Here is a 10,945-nt window from a genome sequence, read left to right as displayed (position 1 = left end):
CTCCTCCTCTCAAGGGTGTGAGTGGAGGCTGGAGGGAGGAGAGGCAGACAGAACTAGAGCAAACGATGGCTGTGCCTTTGGCCTCATCCTCCCAGCTGGCTTGCAAACTGCCATTTCAACAGGAGGGAAACTGAGGCCCAGGCACCAGCCTGGGACACACAGCTGATGGCGGCAGAGCCAGGACTGGGACGTGACCTCCTTCTCAGGCGAGAGGAAGGGTCTCCTTGTCTCACCTGCACCTCCTACCAGCCTTCCTGGCCTGGTGCCCTCACAGCCAGCCTGGTTCTCAGCCTGGCTGCCCACCAGAACCCTGGACACTGGCCCAGCCCTGGGACCAGGATTCATTGGTCCCGGTGCCACTCAGCATCAGGTTCTTAGAAGCCCCTGGGGAGACCTGAGTGTACAGCAAGGTTGGGAAAGGACCCCAGCTCTAAGGAATCACTGACACTCCAGGTTTCTGACCCCAAACCCCAAAGTCCAACCTGCTGGGTTAGAAGCCTTCAGCCAGTCTGGGTCCCTGTGATGCCAGAGGGCTGCAGGCCGGGAACTGGAGTACAGATGCCCCAGCACTGGAGGGGTGTGGTGGGGGCCCAGCTGGGCTCCAGGAACCAGATGCAGACCCCCAGCATTGGGATGGGGTGTGGTGGGGGCACCCCCATGGGGCTGTGCTCCATCTTCCACAGTAAATAACGTAAAACTATTTTTACGGGCAAACAGAGGAGTACAGGACCAGAACGCGGTATTTGAATGACTGTTTTAATTCTTGTTTGCAGATCTCAGACAGGTCCCCGGATCCTGAGGGCAGCAGTGGTAACAACACAGCTAACACTGTTGGCCGTGTACCTGAAGCAAGCCCCCTCTGGGCCCATTGTCCTTTCATCTGGGCTCCAGCCCCTCCCCTGGGGTTGGTAGCCACTTACTACGCTTCTGCCTGGTTCAGACAGCAACGCCCAGCCCAAAGGGTCTAGGACTTTCCATCTATCCACCCTCTCAGGGAATGTGCTGATTACTGATTGATTACTGATTAAACAGGAGAGCTCCCGGGAACAGTCACCTGGACCAAGGCCTCTGCTCTCTCTTCTGGCACAGAGAGAAGCTCCTAAAAGACTTGACTCGTCCTCGCAGTGCACAGGCTGGCCAGACCAGGACAGAGGTGCCAGGGCAGCGGCGGAAGCAGGTGCCTGGGGACCGTGTCATGTGGACCAGCTGGTGGCTCTGGCCCCTGGTGGCCATCTGCACTGCAGACCAGTTCCGGGACGAGGCAGAGAGAATCATGCAGGATACACCGGTCATTGACGGGTAAGCAGCCACTCACGAGACAGGGCCGGGGGTTGTCCAGGGCTGGGGGTCCAGGGCAGGGGGAGCTAGCAGCGAGGTTCTTGTGCCCTTGACTTGAGATGGGCGCTGCCCTGTCTCCGCTGGGACTGTTTCTCCAGCTGCAACCTGGCCTTTGCTCTTTGCTGGCCTCAGCATCTTCATGAGGTCTCTTAGAGCCCCCAAGCCTCCAGCAGATGAGGGCCTGGAAGGAGCAGGGAGGAGGCAAGCGGGGAGGCCCCTGTGGCCCTCAGCTGCTCGGGGGGCACCCCACAACCTCGTCCCACCTGCACCCTGGGTGCCAGGTCTCAGCTCAGATTGGGTGCTGGGCCTGGGGATGTTGGTGGTCTGCCGTGGGGTCATGTCTCACACAGCCGCATGGCCTGAGGGAGCCGCATTCCCTCTTGGGGCCTCAGCTTCCTCATCTGAAGCTGCAGGTGAGGGTGGTGTCCCCCACGGGCCCCTGGGAGGCCCTTCTCGGCCCTCTTGACCCTCCTCCCTGAGACCCTTTCCTCACGCCCCTCCCTCTCCTGTGTCCACCTGGGAGTGACCCCATCTATGTCTTGCTCCTGCGACGCTTGGACATCCAAACCAAGCTCCTGATGCACCTGCTCCCGAAGCCCCCCTTCCAGACAAGACCCTGGTGACACCCTGTCGCTCTTTCTCTGATGTCACAGCCAACCTGGCAGTGCCTCCTGCATCTGCATCCCAGTGCATCTGCAGGGACCCTCCTCCCCCCACCACCTCCACCCCTGCTCTGGGTCACGCGTGAGCCTCTGACTGTCCCCCTGCTCCTGCCGCCGGAAGTTGGGTCTCAACGCCGCAGCCAGAGGGAGTCTTGGAGACATAAGTCCCAGCTCCTGTCCTTCCAGCTCACCTCCCACCTCCCACGGCTCCCATTCAGCTCAGAGTAATAACTTAAGTCCCCCCAGTGGCCCCCAGCGCCTCTCACTGCAGCGCCCAGCAGTGTCCATATGACGCAGGCAAGCCTCACACTGTCCACGCTCAGCTCCTCCAGGGCTTCCCCCAGGGCCACCTCAGCAGCCAGGCCGTTCCTGACCCTCCTGGCACACCCCAGCCCTGCCTTCCTGCTTCCCTTTCTGACGCCCGCTGAGAGCAGAGACTGGCACACTCTCGGAGCTGAGAGTGTTAAGGAGAACACTTGCGTGTGTCTGGCACACAGTAGGTATTCCATAAATGTTGCTGTCATTAGTTTTTGGCAGATGCCTCTGGGTTTTGTTGGACAAAAAAAACTGCACAAGAAAAGCAGAGAAAACAGGATGTCTCGCTGTGTAGGAGTTCAGGGAGCTGCACAGCCCCTGAGAAGGAGGAGGGCCCCAGGGGTTGTGTGCGCCCCTCCCTCCCCTCTGGCCCTCTGTTCCTCCCCTCCGCCTCCTGCCTGGACCCCAAGCCCTCTGCTCTCCCCTCTGTGCCTCTGAGGGTTCCGCAGGGCTGGGTCTCCTCCACAGGCTCAGGGGGAACCAGGCACAGGGAGGGCGGCTGCGGAGGCCCTGCCGGGGCACCCATCTTGGGCCCCTGCTGTCTGGCAGGATGCAGCAAGGGCAGCACAAGATGCCAACAGTATGAGCCAGGGGAGCTGTTCCTTCATTCTGGGGGACTCAGGGCAGCTGGGTACAGAGAGATGGGGGCCAAGTTCAGGTGTGGGGGGCTGCCCAGAGGCCCACGTGAGGGGTAAGATGGCTCAGAGAGCCCAGACAGCCGGGAATACTAAGGAACCAGGATTTTGGGATCTGGAATTGTCCAAAGAGTGAGAAAGCTCAGACTAGGCTGACAGAATCAAAATCAAAATTGTGGACCAGTTAGTATTAGCTACTCTTGTAGGTCAGAGACTCAAATAAGTAGCTTCAATACAGAGAAGTCCAGAGGGAGTCCCGGCATGGCATTCCATAGTGCCAGGGACTCAGTGTGGCCACATTCCCATGGTCATCTCATGGTTTAAAGTGGCTGCACCAGCTCTGGCCATCACATCTGCATGCCAGCCAGCAGGAATAAGGAAGGCATCTAGAAAGGGCAAAGTGTGAGCAATAGCTCTCCGTCAAGGACAGATTCTGGAAGCTGTCACAGGGCAGAACTTAGTCACACAGACACACCCAGCTGTAAGGGGGCAGGGAAGTATCTTTGTTTCAAAGGGCCATGTGTCTTGCTAAAAATGGGAGGTTCTGTAACCAAAGAAAAGGAGGAGAATGGGTGACAGGCAACCAGCAGTCTCTCCCACAACAGCCGGCCTGAGTGCGTGTCGGCTGCTGTTCAGCATTTTGCAGCGCAGTGGGGTCCTTGTGTCACTGCTGAGGACAGTGCCTGGGCCACACAGATAAGGCAGATGGCTCCGGGAGGCTCCAGAACGCAGGGCGGACCACAGCGCGGAGGAACCTCTGTCCCCACTTTGGGTTCCAGCCGAGGGTGGAGCAGCTGAGGGGAGGAGGGAAGAGCAAAGTGCACCCTCCTGTCCTGGGGGGCCTGGGTGGCAGCTGGAGGGTGGGATCCGATTGCCTAGAAGGCTGGGGCATCCAAGTCCTGTCCAGGGGCCTTGCCCTGCCCTGGGGACAGCAGCCCTGCGACCCCCGGTAATGAGGCGGTGACCTTGCCTGGCTGGAGCTCCCCCACCGTCCACCACTCAGCCAGCAAAGGCTTCCTGACCACTCGTGCAGCAATTCCTGGAAAACGGTATCTGTGGCTGGAGCCCCCGGCCAGAGACCAGGGCGGCTTCCAGGGTCTGGAGGCAGCCAAGGGGTTGGGCCCAGGGGAGGGCACATCTCCCACGAGGAGCCAGGCCAACTTGCTTTGGAAAAGCTCAGTCCAGGGGGCCGGCTGACCTGGGGCTGAAGGAGGCCAGCATGACCCCGATGTAATATTAGTATTAATAGTTACTCATTCACCCTCACAATTCACCCTGAGGAGGGTTCCAAGACATCCCCCTGCTACAGATGAAGACACAGCAAGAGGGGCGGGAGCCAGGATTGGACATGGGAACTGGATGTGGGGTGAGGAGGGGTGCCGTCTTGGGGAGAGAGGGGTCTTGAAAGCGGGAGTGGCCCCCACAGCCCCATCCTGGCCCCCCATTCACCGCCGTTGCACCCCAACTGTGGCGTTCCTGCTTTACAAAGCAGTGTACCCCGGACGGGCCTCAGAGAGGAGGGGGTGAGGGGGAGGGGCCTGCCGTGGCACCAGAAGGCCCCAGGCATCCGCAGGGTGGGGCGCCAGGATGAAGGCCTCCCTCCAGGCTGTCCTCTCAGCCCCCTTGTCACTAGATGAGGTGTCCAGCCGAGGTGCCTCCCTAGACGTCCTGTGTGAGTGTGGGTCAGCTGGTGAAAGTGCAAATCCCACGGTGGTTCTGGGCCTGGCCCGAGACTCTGCATTTCTAACCAGCTCCCAGGGGCTGCTTCTAGCATCTGGAACTCAGGGGGCCTGGCTCCCCAGCAGTCTCTCCCACTCGGGGCTGCTCCTGCTCTCCCTCTGCCCATTCCTGGGTCCAGGGAGGAATCAGACCCACCAGCTGCTGACAGCTCTCCCTTTTCCTCTGCCTTCCCCCTCTCCCCTTCCCCTCTTCCCCGCTCTCTTCTCCTCCCCTCCCCTTCTTCCCCTCCCCCCCCCCCCACAAAACACTCACCCTGACTGATCCTCAGAAAACTTCAGAGGCCCTCAGTCCTTTGGAAGCAGAGAAGGATCTGCTTAGATCTGCTTGGAAATGGTGCAGGGCTGTCCAGAGGGACAGAGGCCACCGAGGGCCTGTGGAGCTCCCGAACCTTGCGCCTGACACCCTGCTCCCGTCTTTGCCCCAGAAGGATGGGATGGGGGTCCCAGGCCCCTCAAGGGCAGGCCACTCCCCATGCTTCCCTGCCCCCTCCTTGCAAGGGGAGGATTTCATCTTTAGCCTGTGGAGGCTGTCAGGCCCCAGACCTCACGCCCTGCTTCCCCAGTGGCAGCCAGCCTTATTTCAACTCCTGACCCCCCAACCCCCGGGATGATTTTGAAGCAGAGGGAGCATCTGCCCTGCCATCTTCCACAGCGAAACGCCCTAGAGGGAAGACCTAGCCATGTAGGGCTCTCAGCTAGAAGTTACCTGGCCTGGGGGTGTGCTCAGGTGCGTTCAGGCAGTCTCACCCCTGTGGCTGGCTGTCCTGAGCCATGAGAAGCAGGAAGTGGAGAAAGAACAGTCTGCAGGGAGTGAGCTTGGAGGCTCCAAATCCAAGTGGCCACCCTGACCTGCCTCTGGTCCCTCCTCTCGGCCCCTAGGCACAACGACCTGCCCTGGCAGCTGCTGAACTTGTTCAACAACCAGCTTCAGGATGAGAGGGCCAACCTGACCACCCTGGCCCAGACACACACCAACATCCCCAAGCTGAAGGCTGGTTTTGTGGGGGGCCAGGTATGGCTTGGCCGGGCCCTGTGCTTGCCTACGTCGGGGCCCATCCACCACCCACCCCCCATCTTGGGTCCTGGCTAGGGGCAGCCCCTCTCTGGTGGCCACAGGCCCTGGAAGGGGACTTGGCCATCCAGGCCATGGGAAGGGCTTCCAAGGTGGGAGGAAAGCCAGATGCCCACGTGGGGGTGGGGCTGGGGCCAGGCACTGTCAGCTCCAACCCCCACCATGGCCTCCAGTTCTGGTCTGCGTACGTGCCCTGCGACACCCAGGACAAGGACGCCGTGCGGAGGACGCTGGAGCAGATCGACGTCATCCACCGCATGTGTCAGATGTACCCCGAGACCTTTGTGTGCGTCACCAACAGCACAGGTGCGTCCCAGCTGGCCCATCCCCAAGCCCCCCCGTCCCCCAGCCCTTGTCCTGAGCCCAGTGCGCTGGCGCGGCTGGGGTGTTTCTCATGTTGAAGCTCCCCCTGGAGCCCAGGCGCACCTGCTGCTCAGGTGCCCACTGCCCGGCTGGGCTCCGCTCACAGGCATCCGGCAGGCCTTCCAGGAGGGGAGGGTGGCCAGCCTGGTCGGCGTGGAAGGCGGCCACTCCATCGACAGCAGCCTAGGTGTCCTGCGGGCACTCTACCACCTGGGCATGCGGTACCTGACCCTCACCCATAACTGCAACACGCCCTGGTGAGTGACCCCAGAGTCCCTTCAGCTGTGCTGGAGGGTCACGAGGGGTCAGAGGCCAGCTCGGCCCTGCTCCTGCACCCTCCTCTCCTCCCAAGTGTCCTGGATGTGGGTGGGCCGGGACGAACACTCTGCCCCTCGGGCACCTGCTCTCTGCTCTCCCAGGGCCGATAACTGGTTGGTGGACACGGGGGATGACAAGGCCCAGAGCCAAGGGCTGTCGCCCTTTGGTGAGGTGAGTGGGGGTGGGGACAAGGAAGCCCATCACCCTCAGAGAAATGAGCCAGGACACAGTGTCTCGCCTTTCAGAACCTGTCTCCTCACCTGTAAAATGGATTGGCAGGGGTTGTCCCCAGGGAACCCACTGGTCATTAGAGTGGCCCCAGACTTCCAGCCTTTGAAGGAGTCATTGACGCCTGGCCCAGCAAGGGGTCCTTGCCCGAATGCTCTCCCCCCATGCCTGGACCTCTCGGGGGGGCTGCAGTGAACCCCAGAAGGCCGTGCGCAGTGCAGCCTGCCTGGCTTCAGGGCACCAGCCATGACCTTCCAGGATGTGGGGGTCGGCTGTCCTGGTCCCTTGAGCCCCCTCTCCCCTCAGACTGTGGTGAAGGAGATGAATCGGCTGGGCATCATGATTGACTTGGCCCACGTGTCTGTGGCGACCATGAAGGCCGCTCTGCAGCTGTCCAAGGCCCCTGTTATCTTTAGCCACTCCTCAGCCTACAGTCTGTGTGCCCACCGGCGGAATGTGCCCGACGATGTGCTCCAGCTGGTGGTGAGGGGCTGCTAGGGGGTGGGGGTGGAGATGGCGGTGTGCTCTGCTCCCTGGGTGGCCTTGAGGACACCACTACCCCCGTGGGTGGTCCTGGGGGTGCCTTGCTGTCCCCCCCGTGGGTGGTCCTCGGGCACCTTGCTGTCCCCTGTGGGTGGTCCTCGGGGCACCTTGCTGTCCCCTGTGGGTGGTCCTCGGGGCACCTTGCTGTCCCCCTTGCACCCACAGCTCCACTCTCCCCCCCATACAGAAGCAGACGGGCAGCCTGGTGATGGTCAACTTCTACAACGATTACGTTTCCTGCAAAAGCGAGGCCAACCTGTCCCAAGTAGCAGGTAGGTGGGTGAGCATGGTTGCAGTGGCCGAGCGGGGGAGGGCCTCTTGTGGGACCCACACCTGTTGCTTCCCCCTGCAGACCACCTGGACTATGTCAAGAACGTGGCGGGAGCTGAAGCCGTGGGCTTTGGTGGGGACTATGACGGTGTTACAAGGTAAGGGGCGAGACCTGTGTCTTGTGGATGAACTGGGAGGGTCATGACCCCCTGTAAACGTACCTTGAGGGGCTGGAGGAGGGAAGTGTGTCCTGAGGATGGGCCCAGCACATCTCCCTCTGAAGGCCACTCCCCTGGACTCCAGTGCCTTGGGATGGGGGCATGGGCAGGTCAGTGGCTTACGGGGAGGTGGACGGGTCCCCGGGCCCTCATCGCCTGGGATGCAGAACCTGGTCGTCTGCCCTTGTCTCAGGGTTCCCTCAGGGCTGGAGGACGTGTCCAAGTACCCAGACCTGGTCGCTGAGCTGCTCAGGAGACAGTGGACGGAGGCGGAGGTCAGGGGCGTCCTGGCTGGCAATCTGCTGAGGGTCTTTGAGGCAGTGGAGCAGGTGAGAAGGGCCCCTACACTCACTCACCCCCTCCCACCTGGCAGGCAGGCACCCAATCTGTGTCTGTCCCCAGGCGAGTGACCATACGCAGACTCCTGAGGAGGAGCCCATCTCGCTGGACAAGCTGGTGGCTTCCTGCAGGACCAACTACGGCTACTCAGAGGCCCCCAGCCTCCACTGCCAGCCGGGGTCCCTGCTGGTATCCCTCACCCTGCTCCTCCTCAGCCTGTGTCTTCAATGAGCCCTGGGCACCGGAACCCTTGGGCTTCTGCGGCTCGGGGAGGACTGGCCCTCAGAGCGGCGGTGGCTCTAGGAACGTGCTCCCAGCACATGGGGACTGGACTCCCCCGGGGCCAGCATGCTGCGGGACCGCTCAGGATACAGGCACACAGTGGACCCTCAATAAAGGCGACGACCCCTTTGAATCCTGAGGGTGTGTTTCATCAGCACCCTGACCCTGGAGGGGAGCTCCTGAGCATCTAAGGGCAAATTTTGTGAAAATAGCCCCTGGCTGAACATCCAGACACAGAGTGCCTGAGTCCTCGAAAGCAGGGCCCGACAGGGCGCAGGGTCTGAGAAGGGCTTTGACGGACACTGCTGGAGGGCCTTTAAAAACACATGGTCCGCGGGGCCAGCCCTGTGGTGTAGTGGGTAAGTTCACGTGCTCTGCTTCGGTGGCCCAGGGTTCGCAGGTTTAGATCCTGGGCACAGACCTACATACCACTCATCAAGCCATGCTGTGGCATGGCTCACACAAGGCATCCCTCTATACAAAACAGAGGAAGACTGGCACAGATGTTAGCTTAAGAACAGTCTTCCTCAAGCAAAAAGAGGAAGATTGGCAACAGATGTTAGCTCAGGGCCAATCTTCCTCATACAAAAAAAAACCCACCACACGGTCCATGCTCTAGCTGCCACCTCCCCACATGCACTTGTTCACACACATACACACACGTGTGCACACACCCACCCACATACTCGTAGTTATGCATGTACACACATATACACACTGCACACACATACACAGGTGCACACTTACTTGTGTACACACCCACATGTGCACACACACCTACACACACCGCACCCTTTGGCCCAGCCTCTGTGATAAATGGGAAAGTGCGATCTGGAGCAGGGAGCACTCTCCGGGCCACCCCCTGCAGGGGCTCCACACCTACTGGGAACATGGACTCTGCACGGCTTCTTCGGAGGGTGGGGGCTCAGTACTCCCCCTGGTCGTCAGTGGATGTGTCTTGAGACAGTAAGCTAGTGGGTGACAGACCCAGGGCGGAGCCCTAACATGTCCCTGCTGCCCCTGTTAGAGGCCAGAGCCCCTCAGAACGCCCTGTCTGGACAGCTGTGGGCTTTAATCTTGAGCAGGAACTCCGCTGCCTGGGCACCCTGGGCCCCCAGGCCCCCGCCCCTCGGGCCCCACATGAACCCAGGCCACCCCCTGTGCTTTGCTGTTAGAGTTTTCCTCCAATTCTTCTGTGATGAGCCGCATGTCCCACAATAAGGCAAGTGACTCGCCCACAGGTGCCTGCCTGAGCCAGTGGACCGTCCCGGCCCTGCCTCTCATTCCAGCCGGCACCTCTCCAGGTGGATTGAAAGCCACCAGAAGGGACATTTGTGGGCATTTGCTGATCAGTTAAGATCAATTTAATAAAGGAGAAACAAGCAAGGAAGGGTTTCCGTCCCAAGCTGGCCAAATCCCGCCACCGCCCCTATTCCACCACTGTTGACTGTGGAAAGGCTCCCCCTGGTGCCCTGCAGGGGTAGCACACCTGGTTTTGCTAATGGTATTTTCTCACAAGAAAGGCTTTAATACTAGTCCTGAAATCATCTTAACCACATTAAAATCACACCCCATGGAGGCCGCACCCTCAGGTACCATCCCAGATACTCCTGGGTCCCAGGAGGTCTTTGGCTGCCCATCCTCAGGTCTTCCTGCTACAGCTGGTTTCCATGCATCCCTCATTCCAACCTGAGTGGCAGAGACACCAGCCTTTCCTGAGGGAACAGCACCCAGTGGGAGGTCTGGGGACCTGACAACTGGCTTCACACAGGCAGGCAGAAGGCTGGGCCCACCCACAGTATGGTGCCCGTTTCAGGGTGCAGGCAGATTCCCTGGGCGGCATCCGGATGCTCAGCCACTCTGAGGGGGCCTCCTCTCTCCTGGAAGGGCCCACGACAGCACTTCGCAAACCTGGGGTGCTCAAGCAGCCGAGGACCCTGTCCAAACACAGATGTGCTCAGGTGGAGGAACAGGGGAGGATGCACCTGGAGCTATGGGGCTGGTCACCACGGGTGTGTGGGCTGAGGCTGAGGGGCAGGGATGTGACTCCAGGTGCTGACTCCAGAGGCTTCATCATGTTCACACGCCCGAAGAACAACTGGAGACCAGCCAGGATGGGGAGCACTCATAACGGAATATGCAAAAATGAGCCTAACAGAAGACTCGCAACCACTGTGAAGAGGGCATGGATGAGAATGAGCGGGGCATTTGACCATGAACCGGAAGGACGGCCCACAAACACTGTCCTCTGGGTAGTAAGGGGTTCTCACAGGGGTGCCGTTAGCTATTCTGAAACTACTCTGTGTACAAGACAAACGAGCAAAGAGTATGTGAGGGTCGGGCTGTCACCTCAAAGAAGATAGAAATGAGGAGGGTGAGGGCCAGACGCAGTGCAAAATAGGGATGTGCAGACGCAGCCCCCGGTGGACGTAGAGGGGCGTGCGATGCGGTTTCTGATGTCTACAAAAAATAAACACCCACAGGTCCATGCTCATAGAAATAGCGGAATAAGTGGAGAAGGAACTCTTAGAACACAGCTGCACACAGAGATCTCCATGAGTACTGTCACCAGGAAGACTCACCAATGGACACAAATGTCAGGAGCATGACGAGGTCTGCAGTC

The 10,945-nt window shown here is 60.1% G+C and overlaps 1 protein-coding gene across 1 annotated transcript; it reads left to right on the top strand.

Moving 5' to 3' along the window:
* Positions 1 to 1,125: 1,125 nt before the first annotated feature.
* DPEP1 (dipeptidase 1) lies at positions 1,126 to 8,507 on the top strand. Its single transcript, XM_004437010.3, has 10 exons — positions 1,126 to 1,299; positions 5,569 to 5,701; positions 5,935 to 6,067; positions 6,231 to 6,381; positions 6,544 to 6,613; positions 6,977 to 7,153; positions 7,401 to 7,485; positions 7,566 to 7,641; positions 7,895 to 8,030; positions 8,104 to 8,507. The coding sequence occupies exons 1-10, from the start codon at positions 1,196 to 1,198 to the stop codon at positions 8,269 to 8,271; spliced, it is 1,233 nt and encodes a 410-aa protein (XP_004437067.1). The 5' UTR covers positions 1,126 to 1,195; the 3' UTR covers positions 8,272 to 8,507.
* The last annotated feature ends 2,438 nt before the right edge of the window (positions 8,508 to 10,945 follow it).

Source organism: Ceratotherium simum, chromosome 30 (genome assembly GCF_057802395.1).
Source record: "Ceratotherium simum simum isolate JZ-2026a chromosome 30, ASM5780239v1, whole genome shotgun sequence".
NCBI classification, from domain to species: Eukaryota; Metazoa; Chordata; class Mammalia; order Perissodactyla; family Rhinocerotidae; genus Ceratotherium; species Ceratotherium simum.
This window is presented reverse-complemented; position numbering and strand designations above follow the sequence as displayed.

Coding starts and splice junctions, on each gene's coding strand:
- DPEP1 (XM_004437010.3), top strand. CDS start 1,196: ATGTGGACCAGCTGGTGGCTCTGGCCCCTGGTGGCCATCTGCACTGCA. Junction 1,300..5,568: donor GATACACCGGTCATTGACGG/GTAAGCAGCCAC, acceptor CTCGGCCCCTAG/GCACAACGACCTGCCCTGGC. Junction 6,068..6,230: donor GTGCGTCACCAACAGCACAG/GTGCGTCCCAGC, acceptor CTCCGCTCACAG/GCATCCGGCAGGCCTTCCAG.